General features: G+C 41.7%; 1 protein-coding gene across 1 annotated transcript; it reads right to left on the bottom strand.

The window, feature by feature from the left end:
* Positions 1–18,538: 18,538 nt before the first annotated feature.
* Positions 18,539–19,804, bottom strand: DRD5 (dopamine receptor D5; the record flags this gene model as incomplete). Its single annotated transcript, XM_008944673.1, has 1 exon — positions 18,539–19,804. A coding segment is annotated over one exon (1,266 nt), but the record flags the coding sequence as incomplete, so codon positions are not given.
* Positions 19,805–19,808: the final 4 nt, after the last annotated feature.

The following is a 19,808-nucleotide window of genomic DNA, read 5'->3' as shown; positions in this document are numbered from 1 at the left end:
CAGGCTGGAGAGGTGGGCTCAGGTAAACCTCATGAGGTTCAACAAGACCAAGTGCAGGATCCTGCACCTGGGGAGGGACAACCAACATTACCAATACAGGCTGGGAGAGGACATGTTAGAAACCAGTCTACTGGAAAAAGACTTGGGCATACCAGTAAATGGACATGAGTCACCAATGTGCAGCAGCAGCCCAGAAGGCCAATCGAATCCTGGGCTGCATCCAAAGAAGCATGGCCAGCAGATGGAGAGAGGTGATCCTGACGCTCTGCTCTGCCCTGGTGAGACCTCACCTGGAGTCTGTGTCCAGCTCTGGAGCCCCCAACACAAGAAGGACGTGGAGCTGTTGGAACGTGTTCAGTGGAGAGCCACAAAAATGACCAGAGGGCTGGAGCACCTCTCCTGTGAGGAGGCTGAGGACAGGCTGAGGGAGTTGGGGTTGTTCAGCCTGGAGAAGAGGAGGCTCCAGGGGGACCTTATAGCAACCTCCCAGTACCTGAAAGGGGCCTACAAGAAAGCAGGGAAGAGACTATTCATGAGTGTTTGTAGTGACAGGACGAGGGGTAATGGCTTTAAGCTAGAAAAGGGTAGATTTAGGTTAGAGATTAGGAAAAAGTTCATCAGTATGAGGATGATAGACCACTGGAATAGGTTGCCCAGACAGGTGGTGGAGGCCCCATCCCTGGGGACATTCAAAATCAGGCTGGATGAAGCTCTGAGTAGCTTGATCTAGTTGGAGATGTCCCTGCTTATGTTGGGGGGGTTGGACTAGATGACTTTTGGAGGTCCCTTCCAGACCAGACATTCTATGATTCTATTAAAAGTGTTACCCAAAAAGCCCCTAGCACACTGGAGGGAGCTGTATAGAGCTGGTGTCAAACACAAGGTTTTGAGATGGAGCTTGGGCCCAACTCAGGATTGTAAGATAGTTGGATAAGAATTTGACCCTTGAGGTCCAGAGACTGAGATCTGCTGGGAAGGTTTCAAAGAACTCTTCTGAGCTTGTTCCTCTTTCTATCGCTCACTTGACACACAACATCCTGGTGGTTAAAGCGAACCAAGTAACAGACCTGGATTTATTGCTTTATTTTTGTCTGGGATGAGATGTTCAAACTCTAGCTTCCCAGAACAAATTTAGACAAAGCATCTATGCCTTTCTACAACATTGCTTACGCTTCTGGGGGGTCATACCCCAGGTGTCTTTGTGATCTTTACCTCTTTATATTAAGGAAAAAAATGGCTGTCTTTCTAGTCCTAACTAGGAATTGCTGTGTTGCCAGCTCTGCAGTTCATATCATGACACTAATCTGACAATCATGAGAGAGAAAAAATCACCCTCCAGTCTAGGGGGAGCTGGGAAAAAAAAAAAAAAAAAAAAAAAAAAATCAGATTTCATTGCTAGTCTTTGTAGCTCTCTGCTTCACTTCCCTTTCCCACATAGCTGTGGTAACTGTTAACTATTTCCTTGTTAATTGCACAGAGGGAGATGTTACTTTTGTTCTCTTCAAAGGAAAATAAGGCTAATATTTGATTACTCGGTTTCTTTCTTAGTTTCTTTCCTCCAGTGCATAAACATCCTCTCCAGATATCTCCTTTTCTTCCTCCATACTCTTTCTTGCCTGTAATTGAGCCCCCTTTCAATCCCAATCCAATAGTGAGTCCTTCAGCTGAGGGCCACGCTCTGCTTCTCTCCCATTACTCCTTCCTGCCTCCAACACTGCTGTGCTAACCATCACTGTCTATGCATACATCACTAATTTACACTGAAGATACATTAGGGAAGAAGAATCATATTGATCCCCAAGCCACAGACAGTCCCAAACAGCAGCCCTGCCTGCAGCCACAGGACTGAGGTCACTGTGGTGGCATTCATGTAAAATGACCAATGTTCAATGACCAATGAGCATTCCCTAAATATCAGCTTTAGGGTGACATCCTGTAATCACTTCCATTTTTTTTAGAAGTTCCTGACATGGAACATGGCCATTGTTTTCCATAGAATCCTGGAAAAGTTGACATGAATGAAAAAATAATGATTTTTTTTTTTCTGTCCTGGCTGCTGCTTCTCATTGCTTTACTGAGAACAGGGGTGTAATTTACCAGCCATGCATAAGGTGCATGGAGTTCACCCTGTTTGCACTTCAGTGTGAAGCTTCATGGTTGCATAGGATATCTAACCCTGCTTTCATCAGTAACCTCTGCCCTGGTACTACACTAAAACACGTGTACTTTACCTCCTCTACTGCTCTGCAAACTCACCCACATTGATGGCTACAGAGTGACCAACAGGCAGGAGAACAATAACTGTATCATCAGAGCATTAGTAAAAACACAAAGACAAACATTACCTGGAAATTTGTCTGCTTTTGTCTGTGTCATTTTTAGCTGAATTGGAAAGAAAATTGTGAGAAGAATTTTTGGCTTGGATTGAAAATGGATATCTGAAAAATAGCTTCTAAATAAGAACAAATGTAGTTTAATGGAGTGGTGAGTCAAGTTGCTAGAAGAAAAAGAGAAAAGAATCCTCTCTTTAGCAGTAATGATAATTTCCCTGGCATATGTACCTCTCAATGCACGATTGAAGGCAATACTCAAACAGACAAATGTCTGCATCATTAGAGACATAATAATCACCCATAAATTTGGTGCATATTCAAAAAATTGCATTTCATCAGATCATCCATACAAACAGCAAGTTCTTCAAATCAGTCTACCTTTATCTTGCTGTTTCCACCTACAGGAAGCTATCAGCAGTTCTCAGTTTGTTGGTTGTTTCCCCCCCCCCCCCCCCCCCCTTCTTTTTTTTAATGCAAGTTTCCAGGTCTGGCAGGCCACTGGGCTAACATTAGCTACACCGGGGTACCAGCAGGAAAGCGGCGAGGGCCGTAACTGCCCACAAAGAACCTTCAGGGAACAAGTCCAAACAGCTCATGGTAAGAGATGCTGTGCCCTGCCTGCCTCCACCCTGGCTGCCTGTGAGGGATGGTGGGGGACAAGGAGGTGGTTGCCCTTCAAGCCCCACTGATATCACAGAGCTCCCTGGGCTCGGGACCATCCCATTCAGTTGCAATTGAAGCTCCAGTCCAGCCTAATGGATTTCCTTTCAGCTTTCTGCATTGATTTATATCAGACTGTGTCTGTCAGCAAAGGTATACTGTAATTGCCTTCTATTGCTATTGCAGATACTATAACTTTTTCCCAGCTTTGCAAGCAAGAACTTTAGCTTTTCCCCTGCTAGGGCAATTCCTCCCTTATATTCACAAGCATCCACAGGTTAAAAGTTATGCTGGCCAGCACAGTGAAATAACAAAGTCCACGAGCATGGTGTTGCTTTTGGTGACCTTACACTGAAGTATATGAGGCACTGGGATGACTTTACACTAACAGGTCACACAATGATCTGCAAGCAGAAACCAGACTGTTCCACAGTGGGATGCAGACAGAGAAAAGGAAGAATAACAGTAGGAAAACTCATTGGTCAAATTAAAAATAGTTTAATAAGCAAAAGATTAAAGGGTAGAAGGAATAAAAAAACCAAAGCAAGTGATGCAAGAGCAATCACTCACCACCTCTCTTGCGTAGACTGATGTCCAGCCTGTTCCTGATCAAAAGGAGACTAACCTACATAACCCCACTCCTCTGTTTTATTGCTGAGCGTGACATTATACAGCACAGAATACATCTTTGGTTAGCTCAGGCCATCTGCCTGGTTGCATCCCCTCCCAACACCTTGCACATCCCAAATAAAGTGCAGGGGCAGAGTGAAAAACAGACAAGGCCTCAATGCTCTGCAAACACTCCAGCAAAAGCTAAAACATTAGTGTGCTATCAGCACTGTTCTGGACATAGTCCTAAAGCATAGGATCATATGGGCTGCTCTGAAGAAAATTAACTCCAACCCAGCCAAAGCCAGTACAGAAGAGCTGATTTTCAGATGAGATGTGCAGCTCTGGTTGTAAATAGCTACATGAACAACATAGAATCCATAGCCAGAAGCCGAACATATTTTTGTTATAATTATCAAAATTGGCTCTGCATCTTCAAAGGCAGATTTAACGTAGCTGAGTGAGCTGGCCACTGGAAATCTTACAAACACAATACTAAATTTGATGTCAGAATTGTTTATGTAGCACAAATTCAAGTTTTAACATGGATCTCTGTTTGTTTGCTTGATACAAAGAATGTAATGATACTTCTCCTAAATTGCACCTAGCAGCCTTGTTGTTAAAAAGGTTTTTTTTTTTTTGTGGGGGAGGAAAAGAGCTAGGGGAAATAAAATATTGCTGATAGAATTTCCTACCAATCTGGCAATCAACTGGAGAAATACAAATTACTTTAAATGCATCCAAGTGAAATATTTTGACTTGAATCCACACATTTCAATTTCTTTCTTGAGTTATTATGTTTTAAGTCAGGAAGGGGAAGAATGAAATTTAGTGAACTAGACTCATCAGGTCTGGGCTGTCAGCTGCACCTCAATATCTGCCAATGTATGACAAGTCCACTTTCATTATACGTCATCAGCTTTAGAATCAGATTTGCCCTAAGAAAGGTAGAAAAATGGCAAACTCACTCAGTTACAAAACCATTCAGCTACTCCTGCTAATGTAGGATGCTGCAGTTCTTCTTTTGTAGTAGTTACCTCCAAATTTTAACACTGAAATGAACAGGCTTCCACATTTTAATTTTGGGAAGGAAAACAACAGTTGGCCTTTGCATGCAGCCCCACTCCTTCGCTCCTGCCATGCACATATGGCTCCTGCCATTACTGCCACTCACACACCCACAATTCAGGACTGGAGCTCCCATATGACACTGTCTACAGCACATTCTGTCACTTAAAAGCATTTGATTTGCTTCCTCAGCATAATACTTTTTTTTTTTTTTTTTCGGACTAAATCCTGCATATGAAAGTTACTATAATCCTCCAGGCAAGGAAAGTAGAGTGGCTGAAGATTTTTTAATGCCATGTTATCTGCACAATGCTGACTCAAATGTTTAATGATGTATAGGGAATGTTTAGTAAAACTTGAGTCATTTTCTTTTATCAGGTTTGCCACTCTCTAGATGTATAATTTAAAAAAAAAAAAAGTCAATACTTTCCCCAGATCTGCATAGGGCAAGATAGTTACTGTCAAAAAACTTTTCCATAAGATTGAAAATACACAGAAGAAAAATAAAATCCTCTGTCAAATGTCTCTTTGAGTTGCACCAGTGACTCAAGCTCTTCATCTGAGCCACATTCTCTGCTTTGCTTTTTTCTTTCATTTTGCTTTTCTTCCTGCTGCATTGTTTTCAAATAATGATTCATATCAATCTATTGCAAATTTACACCTGTGCTCTTACTGAGACAACACATTAAGATGGCGTAAAAATGCCACAGTTCAGTTCTGAATCAGGCCCACAGTGGTTACAGGATACTTTACATAAACTAGGGAAGCAGAACTGTAGCAGAACAGAGGTTTTGCACAAGAACTATAAGGGTCATAAACAATTCCCCTGTAAAATATAACTGAAAAGTTTAGAAATATTTACCTTAAAAGCATACAAGCCAACAAATAAACTAGACTTGGAATTTTACCCCATGACACAAGAAATAAGGAGGCATTACATGACACAGAGAAGCAGCAAAACAAAAAGCTGATCAACTTTTCAAACACTGTTTGACATCCTGACATTTGAAAGTGAAACTGTAGTGAACTTTTAAGACCACAATGGATACTTATAGAACCATTAGTACTATCTAAAGGTAGTTGAAATTGTAGAGGAATCACTGCTCATCAAGGCTACAAGGACAGCACTATTTGCAGCAGGTGGTTGTATCTTTTATTATCCTCTATGACAGACAAAGAGACTTCCAAGCACACACACTTTGCTTCATCAGATATAGAGGCAAACTACTTCAGACCTGAAGAAGTGCTTTTGTTCCCAGAAGTATGACTGTTTATTGTATCAGTTAAATATAAGATATTATAGCTTTCTCAGGTTTTATAATAGCCAATGGCAACAAAAATCAGGGATGGAGTATAAAACATCATGCCTCAGCCACCACTATTTTAAGCACAATTTAACAGGGAACAGCTATAGAAAAGGAAATGCCTTCATTTTGAGCGACAATATTTGAAAGGATTAAACAAACCATGCACACATTTTACCAGGTGTGACAGTTCCTTTCTTCTGGGATTTTAGTGTAAGATCTTCCTGAAGACCTCACCAACCTTCCTCCCTGCTCCAGGAAAAAGTTATCAGCTCATTTTCAAATACCCTCAATACGAGGCCAGTTAACAGGACATAAACTTTCTTAACTGTGGAAAAAGTTAACTCTAACACTTTGTCATACCCACATTAGCACTTATTAAAAGTTCCACAAGAGATATTTAAGACACTTCAGCACTCTTCTTCCACTTCTTCCTATGGAAAGAACTTCATGCTGTGGGAGTACAATGGTTTATCTTGCACAGGTCACCCAATGGACTTCCTTGATCCCATAATTACTAACCATATCTGGATTTCTTTTGCTGAACCACCAATCCCAATAAGAAAGATATTATCATTAATGGACAACACACAAGCCAGACCCCTCCCTCCAGTCTTAAATCATCTTGAGGTGGCTAAACACTGGAAGAATGAAAAGGTGTATAAATTCACTTACAGTGCAAGACACAGTGGAGACAGGAGCAAATCAACCAAGGACCCAGGCAACCAGTCCAACTCCAATTGTACAGCCACAACCAAAGAATGATGCTATCATTGTAGAGATATCCCTTCTTCTGATCCCAGCCATACTGATGTCCCACCACTGGGGGCTCTACCTGCAATGGGCAGTTGGAAGCCCTCCCAGTAACTGGAAGCCCTCTATAGCCTATTCACTACATAAACTTCTCCAAACCCACTGAGGGCCGAGACAACTTTTATGCTGTTAACGTGGAGGCAGGACACCTGATGTTAATGCTGAAAGCAGAGGCATCTGGTAGTGATCTCCTAACTGACTGGCTAGGCCCTGGGTGAAAACCCATCAAGAAGGTCTTTCCTGCCTGGTTGTGGACATCATCCGTATGTCAACCCTGATTCAGGGCTGAGGGTTTAAACCCCAGCATTTCAAGATTCCAGCCAGAAGACAAATACACAGACATTTTATATAAACACCCTTCTAGCTATTTTCTGCTGCTGTATGAAATATTTGCTAAGATATGGAAGTGGGAGGAAGCAGCTGAGGATGAAATTAAGCCAGAAAGCAACCCAATTACTGCTTCCTAACCCTAGAAAGTTGTTTGGGGTTGTTGGTTTGGGGTTTTTAATTTGTTTGTTTGTAGGTGTTTTGTTTTGTGTTTGTTTTTTTTTTTTTTTTTTCTTTAACTGCTTAAGCATAGGTTTATTAGGCTGAACATCTCATCTTCCCTTCTAATCAAATTCAGAGGTTTACCAGTGGGGAGTACATTAAGCCAGTGATGTGGCACAACATAGGCTGCACAGCACAAAAGCCAAGAGGGTAGAAAAGCATTTCCAGCTTCCTTTTAGCTCTGTTTTGGAATATCCAAAATGAGTGAAAGTTGTGGAATGGGAATACCATCCAAGTAATTTTATCAATGAGTTTTGATCTGAATGGCTGGGAACTATATCCAGGCTAAGCTTTCAAAGTACATTGTGTACCCTGGGACCAAACCCTCCTGCTCTCTGTCCATTGGGAAAGGGGAATTGGACTCAGAAATGATGCCAATGTTTCTGTGCATGAGCTGCCTTCAAATACATCCTTGCCAGAGGAAGGAGATACGTAGGTGTAGCCACGTCATGAAGAGCCAGCCTTGCATGGCATGCTGGGACCATGAACTACAAGTCTTTGTCTAGCTATTCACTTTTCCTTGTATTTCACCCTTCTTCTTTCCTATATTACTTTGATGTTTATGAATACCCTAACTAATAAAGATGGAGACTGGTTATAGTATGTTGCTCATCCTGTAGAGAAGGCAAGAAGGCAGTGCATGAGAAGGCCACATTCCCACTGTTTAAAGCCTTAAAGATACAATGTCAGTCCAAAGTGCTGGCAGTTAAGTTTGGTGCAGATCCCTCTACCTCCAACGGAGTCAGAGACTAAACTGAGTAGCTGAGAGTGGCAGGAACCTCATAACCTGACACAAGCAACAGACGAGACCTTAAAGGACTTAGGAAAGTGTTCATCTCTTTTCTGAAAGGAGAGCAGATTCTCAAAGGGAGATAGTCTGGCTCCAGTCCCTCCTCACTTCAGTCACAGGTCAGTTGCAGGTAAGCTAGAAGTCAAATTCCAGTCTGGCCCGAGATCATCACTGCTTGACAATTGAGAAGAATACACAGAGCCAAAGAGGTATTTTCATATGATCTGAAAGCCACTGACTTGAACACAGAACAAGACATGCAGAAATAAGTCTCCTCTGAATTTGGACTTCTTTCACAGGGGAAAAAAAAATGTTTGAGGAGAATTTCTAGCATATTATCTTTTTTAGCTGTTGTAGGTGAAAGTAATAAATTGTGAACATTAACAGGCTGTAGATGAAAGGTATGGAGAAGCAGTATCTGAAATCAAAACTTTTGAACTCTCAAGTGGAAGCCTGATACTGCAACCAATAGAAACAGGTAAATATTTGACAAAACCTCAACTGAAGTGGCACATCCTGAATCTTCCAGTAACAGATGTGAGACAGTCACCAGTTAGGAGGCTGATCAAGCAATGTGCTTCTGCATACAGACTGTGTGGTGCTTGGTGTCCTGGGAAGCAGAGGTGGTACATAAAAGCAGGGGTTTAGAAGTAGTTATTTTGGAAAGAAAGGGAGCCTGGAAAGAAGAAAGTTGAGCTTTTTCCTCTCAGAGGAAAGATCTGGAAAGTAGGTTTCCTCCAGCTGTTGATTAACAGCTCCCTAAGGAGACTATCAGACACTTTAAAGACAACTTATTACATCTGACCAAATAGAAAATAACTTTTCCTCCTGTACCAAACAGCTTTCTCTAGTGCTCCAGCTAAGAGGCTAAGAAATGGGGAGCACACACAACAAAAAAGACAATTTTAGAATGCCCAAGTAATCTTTTTTAATGATCTGTCCTCGTAGATTAAAGTTATCATGTTTATCTTGTTGCCACCAGTGAATTCGTTGCATTTGCTTTTATACACATGGCACTGAAGCATACCATCTTTTAAAAAAGCAACTGCAAATTGGCTGGGCTTCTTTGAGCCACAGAATAAAGCTCTTATCCCAGAAATGTGAAATTAAGGACATCTTTTAGCCTGCCCAAGGCCGCCTGAAGGTGCAAAGAGGTACATGTGTGGCACAAATTGTTCTCCAGCCCACCAGAGCTGGGGGACACATGGCATAGGATGGTCCCCATTTTACATCCTTTGGTCCTAGTGCTGTAAAATCCTGCTCCAGCAGATTTTAGTAGCCCCTGTACATGAACGGTAGCCGTAGTATGTGCAGTCCAGTGGTTAGCTTCAGCTCACAGTGAGAGAATATTTGGCAGATGCTGAACCAGGTGATACTCACAAGTGAGAAGGGGTGATCCTACTTAAGCTATGCTTGCAAAGCCATTAAGTGTACACACTTTTATGCTGCATTTCAAAGCCTGTCCAGCTGGGATGTAGATTCATTTGTAACACATACAGGCATACTTGAGGAAATACATCTGTAACCTACAAGGTATTCAAATGCTTTCATTTCCATTTATGCAGAATTAAAGTGCCTAAGTTTAGCACAACAGTCTTGAAAAAGATCCTACACCCACACCTAGCTGATTTTTAAAGCAATATTGTCTCCATGTGCCTAAAGCTGTGCCATCCCACAGAGCCCATTGGTCTTCGTGTTTGCTGAGGCACCTTCCCACCCGCTGTGGAGGGCTGGCCCCTGCAGACCGGGTGTCCCTGCACTGCTGGGGCTCGACTCAGCCACCACACTCAGAGCCTCCCATTTAGTCTGACTCAGAAGTATAGCCAGCACAGGCAGTTTTTGCAACATGTATCATAGTCCAGCGGTCAGACCCTGCTGAAAACGAGAGATTAAGCTTCTGGAGCCTCCAAGGAGAGCTGCTGAGCTGCAGGGGCACCGTCTCCCCTTCTCAGACCTGGGGCACTACCAGGCCAAGACCGTGGTGTGCAGAGATCCAGATGGAATGCAGTTATGAGATGTTGAGCTTTACCTGGTGCAGGTCTTTGTGCTAACATGTTCAGTACTTCCAAGCAGAGGTATTGTCACTTCTCATCCAAACAGCACCTAAGCAAAACATTTAGATTTTGGAGTTGACTCTGCAGATCTCTGCAGGCTGTTACCACCACTTGACTGTCCTGACAGAAGCCACTAAAAAGTTTAAAAAAAAAAAAAAAGAGAGAGAGAGAAAAAAAGAGAAGCATTCTGCAAAGATGTAAACTAATGTGAGCTTGTAAAATACAGAACTGAACATTTTCCTATTTCCACTTTTCTATCCCATTTGACCTATGAAACCCTGACCCTTTGCAAATATTATTTTCAAGAGAAGGGCATTATTTGAATTATCAAAGTAGTTGTTTAATACAGAAAATACTTCTACCTAAAACACCATTTAAAATTCAGACACTGTGTTACCTAAATTGGATGTTTTGAAAGATTATGCAATACATTTTATCTTCTGATGAAGCAGAAACTCTGCACGCTGTCAAGAAATTTGCATCTTTGTTCCACTGAATCAGAAAGACAAAAGCATTGTGTAATATCCATCACTGAGACATGAAAGAGGTAATCCTAAATCATCTCCTATTCTTGCTGTCTCAAAATGCTTATAGATAAAGATCAATTAGCAAATCATTATAAAAGTGCTTTGAATATAAAACAGTTGAAAGAATTTTGTATGCTCCCTCTCACTGCATAATCCAAGTTTAGATTTTCAAAGATTCCCAACTCCATACAGCCAAAATGCCTTTTGAACATCTGGGAAGACTGTGTACTTGTATTTGAATGTTGCGATAAAGAAATATTATGTAAAATTTTAAGATCTGCCTTGCCTCCTTCTGGATGAATTTGCACATTTTGCATTTATATCAAGAGAAATATATTTAATTACTCTGTAAATATGATTTAATGTCTCCTTCTGTGTGCATATACGTATATTTAAGAACACACGTATGCATGCAAGTGTATAAAATCAAATGCATATACTTTCCACAATTAAAACATCCAGTCTTTTTTCTATAAAAAAGCCAAAAATTAAATCTCTTGCAGAAAAAAATCTCAGTTTATCTCTATGCCTAGCACTGATTCATTCTCATTTTGTATAATGAAGCAAAATCCCTAAGAGCTTTAAAAAAAAAAAAGTCTATTTATGCTTGTCCTTTACATTATATTTCTGGTGAACAATTTTATGTTGAGGGAAATGTCACTTTGAAAAAAAAAAAAGAACCTAAACAACAAAAAAAGATCTAAAAGATTCCCTTTGGGCTGGAGACATAATGTAATTTAAGTGTAGCTTGAGGTAGCTCCAGATTTAGTGACAATGAGGTTCCACAAGAAGCTAACTCCATGCCAGGAGCTTCTGTTCACCGAAGGAGACTAATTACATGAAGTTAACAGAGAAAGCAAGAGGTTAAGGCCAAAGGCTAGAGATTTGGATTTTTAATCTTACTAAAAATCTTTCAGATGGGAAAAATGAGGTCAATGGGTAAAACAGAGCACGCCGAACTTCCTCAATACTTCAGTCATGGGACATCTTCAAAACTGCATCAGGTGAGCTACAGACTAGACTTCTCTGATGTCCTCACAAGCAACCAAACTCAGGCTGCAGCTGAGGCTCATATCGTCTCTCCAACCACCAGACTCCTCAGGGAGTCTGGAAAAACTACATGAATTTAGGATTTGTTCTGCTCAATATTAGGCCCCTATGTTGTATGTGCAGTTCAGAAGTAGAAACCCTGAGCAGCTATCACAGCCACATCCGTTCAAGCACTAGCCAAGCAGCAGCTACACCTATCAGATGCCATTTGCGGCCATTTTTTTTCAAAGCATAACCTCAAAAAAGAAAAGCATGGTTTCTCTTTTGTGTGGTTTGTCTTTTACATATTAAGCAGAAGTCAGAGCAGTTATTAAAAAGTTCAGACTTCCTAAGCACTACATGCATATTTTGAGTATCCACTGTGGGAGCAAGGGGTCTACCACACAGCCAGGGTCCAGGGAGTTGGTGTTTGTGGTCGAGGTGCTTGTGCATCAGGAATGGCTCACTGCTGTGCAGGGCCCTGCATGGGCTGGCTGACACCACACCAGTTTCATGTGAACCGATGCTATCTGTGTATCTTGCTGCCACTTCTTTCCTTATTTTTCAGACCTTCCTTCTAATGTGAATCAGCAGATTATTAATAGCAGGTTCAGAGCATTCCAGCTTCTTGCAGTAGCAATGAGAGTGCAGTACAAGCTATAAACAAGTATTTGTTAACAGTGGGGAATAATTCATAGGAAGAATTTTTCATCATGGACTGGAATTTGTAATTATTTTTTTATGATTACTGCAATGTACTTTGCAAACCTCGCAAATGGGAATGTGATACAAATAAGTCCATAAAAATATTTATCCTTCTTAAACAATCTGTCCATTATAGATATTATTGAACATCATCTCCAGTCACAACTGAAAACAGATTTAGACATACAACAAGATAAAATAATCTTTTAAATTTACTGCTAAACTAAACTATCCTGGGAGAACCAGCAAGCTCCCTGAAAGAAACAATCCATCATCTGCTTCAGATGATAATATTATTTGTATTTCCACTCTTTACACCCCTAATCCCATTATTGCTCTCTGCAATCTTACCACTGCTACAGTAAACAAAAGGCTGAAGAAAGAGGCACATCATTGGTGCCCTATTAATAATGGAAATGTCCTCATTTATAAGTATTTTTGTGCACATCGGTGCTCTTAGACCAAAAGTATATCCTTGTCTTTGAAAACATCAGCTTAAACTTAGCGGGATGTAATTCTCTTCATAAAAGCATAATGCCCTATATAGTTACCAGGGCACTAAAAATGAAACTAGTTGCTACTGATCTGAGATATAACCAGAGCAGAGACGCTCTGTGTGGATTTTATGAAGCTCATGGAAAGATTGAAAAATCTTCCAAAGTCTCAAAATAAATTAGTAAATCTGAATAAATGAATTCTGCATATCGCCTGGTGAAATATTTTGTTCAACGTGCCAACATTAACATGGCATCATCCAGTAGCAAAGAATACCAGTAAGTAATATTCATAAGAAGCCAGGAGAAATAATTTCATTGTTCTGTGACCCAAACCCACATCCATCACGAAGGTCTTCTACTAATTTAAATAAGCAGTGAATAATTTTAAAGATCTGATGAATCCAATTAAACAGTAGTAAAGACAACTTCAGAGGAAAGAAAAAAAAATCTCTGCAGAATTTTTAACACCAACATAGGTATATACCCTGCCTTCTGTGTGACAGCAGCAAAAATGCCCTCCTTGCTAACAGGGGCAATTTTGGCACGTATAAATAACTGACGGACTTGTGATGTCTCAAACCTCCAGTCTGATGCATGTTCTGAACACTGCTTCCAATCTTGTCAGCCTCTTGAATGCTGTGCTCCCATGAATGACTGACTCCCAAATGGTGTAAGATTGTGCTTAGTGTCATTTCTGCTAGAAGCCTTCCTATTGAAGAGGGGTTTTGTTACAATACAAAAATACAGTTCTCAGTATAGAGCCTCCCTGCAGACACACATCAGATGTGGCTGGCAAAAGTAAAAAAACAATGAAAGCAAAGGGATGAAGTACTAAACTTACAAAAAAATAATACTGCAGTAATTTTTCTCCCTGTGGAAAGTGTTTTGTGTTCACCTCTAAGAAAGTCATCTACATTTCTTTAGCTTTGGAGAAGAAACCTCCACTATGAAACCCACCATTCCTTGTATTAAAGTCAGAGGTGCTAAAAGGTCTTTGAGGGTCTAAGTAGTGAAAGAATCCTCATGGTGGGTGTTTGCAGCATTTTCCATAAAGCACTGAATCTTCACATCCTCCATGTCCCAGCTTCTTAAAATTAACAAGACACATTCACATGTTCTGTTCTTTAACTAAAATTAACTCCTCTGTCACTACTAACTCAGACAGAAAACGTGGTAGGGAGTGAAATGCTGGGGTTCGAACCCCTAGCCCTGAATTAAGGTTGACATATGGGTGATTCCCACAGCCCTTCATACAGAGGTGGTAAATTTGCCTTATAGCTTCCTCCCAGGGTGCGGCCGGCCCTGCAGGGAGAGCCAGAAGGGAAATGAGCCCCAGGGGTCCCGCATGGAGTTGACAAAGGTCAGGTGTCTGCTTGGGGATAAAAGCCGGGACCACTTGCAGGGAGTCAGGAGTGTCTGTGTGTGGAGTGCACTCCACAGAGCTTCCTGGTTCAGGGCAGACCTCCTGACTCTCCTGGAGCTGGGCCCTGGTCTGTTTAGGCCTTTGCGAACGCGGGTCGATCGGGTGAGAGTTGCCATGTGGGCACCTTTTTCTTACGTGTTTAACTGGCTGGTCTGGCTGTTTCCCATGCCAACTGCGGGCAACCTCGGCTCACTGTTTGTACCGCCTGTTGTGGGCCGGGTCATGTCGTTTGTGAGATCGTTGGGGGTGACGTTGATCATGTACAAGCTTGTTGACTTGTTTGTACCCCGGCGGTCATTCATATAGTAACATTTCTGTCTACAATACAGTCTGCATATTGGTTCATCCTCCTGCTGGTGGTGGTATCATTTTTGTTGGGCCTGGTCATTGGCAAAACAGGGAGTTATCCAGGGCTAACAGAATAAGCTGTATCAGAAGGTTTGGCTGGCTAGGATGCTATTTAACAGAGATACATATTGCAAGGTAAATTTTCTAAACAATAACACAAAATAGAAACTGAAAATAATCTGTGACCTTGAAGGTCAGCCATCACATACAACTAGATTAAGTAATGATGACTCAAAGCCAAACTGCACTGTACATTCAAATCATTAAAATACAAAGGACAAAAAAAAAAGGGTGAAAAAAAGTGAGCTAGTAATAGGTGATTGTGCTTAATTACGGAGTAAAATGCATGATAGGAGCAAGGTGGCTTTCACAGAAGAAAACATATTGATGGGAGGCACAAAACCACTGGCACAGATGAGTTCCAGAGTGACACCACAAGGAGATGAGGATTATAAAAACCTACTTGCACTTCCAGTGAACCCCACTCTACAGCTAGGCAGATGCATTAGTCCTGAAGAGGGAAACCACTAAAAAAGTAGGGCAGCAGTTTCATCTGAGAGAAACAAGTTAAAACAATCCTTTTTGGGGATGTTTGCGTTAGAACAGTCTGCCTCTTTTGATAGTTCCAGGCAAAATATGCATTTATTTTAAAAGTTCATCTTACCAATTATGAACAATCAAGCTTTGTCAGTGGCAAGAATTAAAACACGTTAAAAAGCAACAAATTGTCCCTATGTTATGAGTCAAGAAAAAGGTTTTCTTTCAGATTCATAATGTCAGTCTGTGCTTCCAGCAAAAAAAGTACCTTCTCTCTGACTTTTGAAACAGAATGTTCCTTTTTGATGCTCCTGGGCTCCAGAGGATGAAGCCCCCTGATAGGAACATCTTCCATGCAGAGAGATGATGTTGTAAAGCCACCATCAGAAATCATTTACCTGTTAAAGTCATAAATTAAAAATTAGTACTGGAAAGTGGCCATTTGACCAGTTTTCTGTATTGTCCTAATCATGCTCCCAACTTCTGAGAGCAGGCTAAAAATCGCCTTCCTTCAGATCTAAGATAAGACTGTTTCCAATATTCTATGCAAAACTGTTATATAAACCCACTAATGTAGATGTCATCTTTGTGCATTCTAGCATTAGCCTACCCACTTATTCCAGAAACACAGGCAGGTAAAGCCTTGATGAGGAAACACCTCTCATGGGGATGCAGAAGCAGCCTCTTGTATGAGTCTACCCCTCCACCACACCTTCAGGGAACTGGATCCAAGGGAACTGTCACACCACCAGCACAAGAATTATTTTGAAGAAGTAAGGCTACCTGTGGAGGTGAGGGGACACCCTCTTCGCTGTTAGTACTGAAACCGCTCTGCTGCTCTGTGCTGCTGCTGGAGCAGCGTGTAACACACCCCATCAGACTGCACAGCCTGTTGGTATGCAGGTGCTCTGGAAGGGATCATGTTTTCCCTTCCCTGTTTCTCATTTGACATGAATAAAAATTGAATAAAATATAGGTGTTACCCTGGGAGCTGGAATCAGCACACAGTGCTTGCACCACTTGCACCTGGATAGCACAGGCTTTTTGCACAGATCTGGAAAGTTTGACATGCTCTACTAGCCTCAAAACTTGAACAGTAACCAGAAAATGCAAAAATCTTAATTCTGGTTTGGATAATTCATCACTGCACCACCAGAAGCAGTTTCCTGGATTTTTGACAAAATTATTTTATTGGGGACAAGGTTAACCAGCAGGGCTACAACTATGGTTAACTCCTGGCAACATACGACTGCTTTAGCAGAGGAATGACAACATACTCACCCTTGATGTCAAGCCATTAGTAGGTTGAGCCATGGGCACGGGATTTCTCTTTTTCAAGCTTCCCTAAGCCACAGCCACAATAACCTTTTCTGAGGACAAAGGGATGTAACATTGAGATTTCATAGCAACAGCCAAGAAAATGCTCAGGTAGATGTCAATCTTCAGGGACAAGCAGCTGAAAATAAAATCTAAACCAACAACATAATCAATTAATAGCAAAGACTATACATATAAAACATTGCTTGGAGAGAAAGCCAGACTGCAGCAGAGGCAACCACAAAGGGATTTCAATCCTGCACTTCTACCTCATATCCCAAGAGGAGGCAAGACAATGTCCAAAGCATTATTAGGGGCATGACTTCCAAAGAGGCTCAATCTTAAGTGCCTAACATTCACAAATCCAAGCACCTGGTTAAATGACTTCCCCTGAAGCATGCTGACTAGCACAGAGCCTATTTTTCCCCCACACATCATATAGGGGCCTTCAGGTCCCAGTCAGGCAGGATGTGGAAGCCCCAGGTCAAGACCATGAGGAGGGAATGCTACTGAATCTGCACCTACAATTTGATTTAAATCTGCTCAGCTCATGGCACAGGAAAGGGTAAATTAATTCAAATGTTCATTTTGTAAGCCACAACTTGAAATAAGTACTGGTATTGCTTCTACTACGTTTGACCATTTGTTCTGGAAATAAGATTACTTTTGATTTCTGAGCTGAAAGCTCACAAACATTTCTAAACATTTCTAAACACAACATTCCATTTGATGTAAATGTTTCAATAGAAACAGAGCTCTTTTACGTTTTTAAAGACTGCTTTAAAATGTTTTGTAGACTCAAAGCACTGAAATGATATTTAAGTTCCAGGTAGTAAGTAAATAACTAAAAAAATACATTAGCAGCATTTTTCTTCTCTTGGTTTGAATGAGTTCGCTAACGTCTACAGTGGGGAATGCTGATTATTAGCATAATTTTCAAACACAATTGCTGGTGTTAGACTCATTCGGCTCCTAATTCTATCACCACACTCTTCTCATTAATAGTAGCTTTAAAAGTTAAGTATAGATTTCAGTGGGAAGCTTTAATAGTTTGTAGACATGTACATCTGATATTCTTAGTTGCAAAGAGGGATAGCATCACTTTTAATACCAAGAAGAAAAACGGGCATAAATCTAGCTCTAAGTAGGGTTACATAACAGAGTTGCTTTAAGTCAATAACTTCTGAGTCTCGCTTTTATTCAAAAATTGTGTTTTCTACACAGACTCCTTTGCTTTCAAAATAACAGGGCTTAGCTGCTAGTCACTCTAACCATCCATAAAGGAGTGTTAAAAGTTTGAATACTTGTTGTGAAGCTATCAGGATGATAAATGACAGATAATAACCCCTTGATCAATGTAACTTTTATTTATTCATCTGGGAACACAGCAAGGGTATCATAGGCAACAACGCCGCCTAGGAGAACATGGATTTCACATAAACTGTTTTGGCAGAAATACGCATTTAAATAATCATCCAAATCACCACCTCACTATTTCTATCTGTAAAAAAGAACAACGACAAAGAAAACCCAAACAAATAAATTAAAAAAAAAAAGTCAGATCTGAACAAACAAACGGCACAGAATCTTATTCTATTTAATGTTTATACCAGCCACATTAGTCCCTGATTTTAGAAGTTGTAATTCTTAGCACTGACAATGTCACCTTTCATTTGCAAACACAGTACAAACACGAACTTTCTGCAATTATACCACAGTACCTCACCACAGCTAATCAACGTGACTGCCTGGTCCTCTCTCTGATCCTCTTTCTGCCTGGGGAAGTGCTGAATCAAGTTTGTGCTGCCAGCTCCCTGCATGAAGAGTGTCTGCATCCTGCAAAATGCTACATGTAGAAATGAATCTAGCGAGAAGTGACTGACCGAACTATAGCGTAAATTCAAGCAGGTTTTTCCACTCAGTGCTAATACGTTGTTTTATAATCCAAGAGTAACTGACCAGGGCAGGATATAATTTAATGTAAACCATTTGGAGTGAAAGGTATTATTTTGCCTAGTGAAATCTCCCCCTCGCAGTCCAGCTCACAGATAGAGTCAGTGGCAATCTCATGGTCAGGGGAGATCTGGGACATCCTATCAAAAGGGTCCTCACGATTTGCCTCACAGTCAACTACATTTGGGATCATGTTAACATAAGCAGTCACTATCTCCTTATGGAAAAGGGTGTCCTGGTTGTAAGAGATAAGCTCATTGCTTATATTAACAGTCTCCACTGGAGTACTAGAGCAAAACTGGCCACATCCCAGGAGGTTGGAGAAGACCTTTCTAAAGTCAGCATTGAAGGCATAGATGATGGGGTTGAGAGAGGAGTTGGCCCAACCAAACCAGACGAAGACATTAAAGGTGGTCTCACTGACACAGGGAAGGCCAGCGTGGGGGTCACCGGGAGGGCTCTCACAGAAGGGAACCATGCAGTTCAAGATGAAGAATGGTAACCAGCAGCAGACAAAGACGCCCATGATGACTGAAAGAGTCTTCAACACCTTGGTTTCTTTCCTGATGGAGGACTTGAGGCTTGTATGATGGTGGCAGTCAACGTGGCTGCTCCGGCAGCTCTGTGCGTGCTCGGCTGCCCTCTCCAGAGAAGAGATACGACGAATCTGCACCTGGGCAATGCGGTAGATTCGAGTGTAGGTAACAATCATGATAGCCACCGGGATATAAAAACTGATCAAGGAGGAAGAAATGGCATAAGTCCTGTTGAGGCTGGAGTCACAGCTCTCTGCTGATGCAGTGAGGGTATCATTGCCACCAGAGGTCCCGTCGGAGGGTCTCATCGCTGCGAGTGCCACCCATGTGGTGCTCATATCTTCCGCCCAGGTGGTGACAGCACCTGCTGCTGCCCAACTGGTGCCAAACCCATCTCCACTGTCACCAGCAGCAACAAAATCCCGGCCTTTGTGCCAGTTGAGCTGGACAGGGATGAAGGAGATGAGCACAGACAAAGCCCACGCCACGCTTATCATCACCAGCGCCAACCGCTGGGTCATCTTCCTCTCATAGCGGAAAGGGCTGGAAATAGCCCAGTACCTGTCCACACTAATCACACATAGGTTCAGGATGGAGGCCGTGGAGCACATGATATCGAAGGCCACCCAGACGTTGCAGAAAGCCCCAAAGGGCCAGTACCCGGCCACCTCAGCCACCGCCTTCCAGGGCATGACTAGCAGAGCCACCAGCAGGTCCGAGACAGCCAGAGACACGATGAAGATGTTGGTGACCTTG

Source organism: Merops nubicus, unplaced genomic scaffold, assembly GCF_000691845.1.
Source record: "Merops nubicus isolate BGI_N331 unplaced genomic scaffold, ASM69184v1 scaffold5127, whole genome shotgun sequence".
Classification (NCBI taxonomy): domain Eukaryota; kingdom Metazoa; phylum Chordata; class Aves; order Coraciiformes; family Meropidae; genus Merops; species Merops nubicus.
Note: the sequence above shows the minus strand (reverse complement) of the source record. Positions and strands in the feature narration are given on the sequence as shown.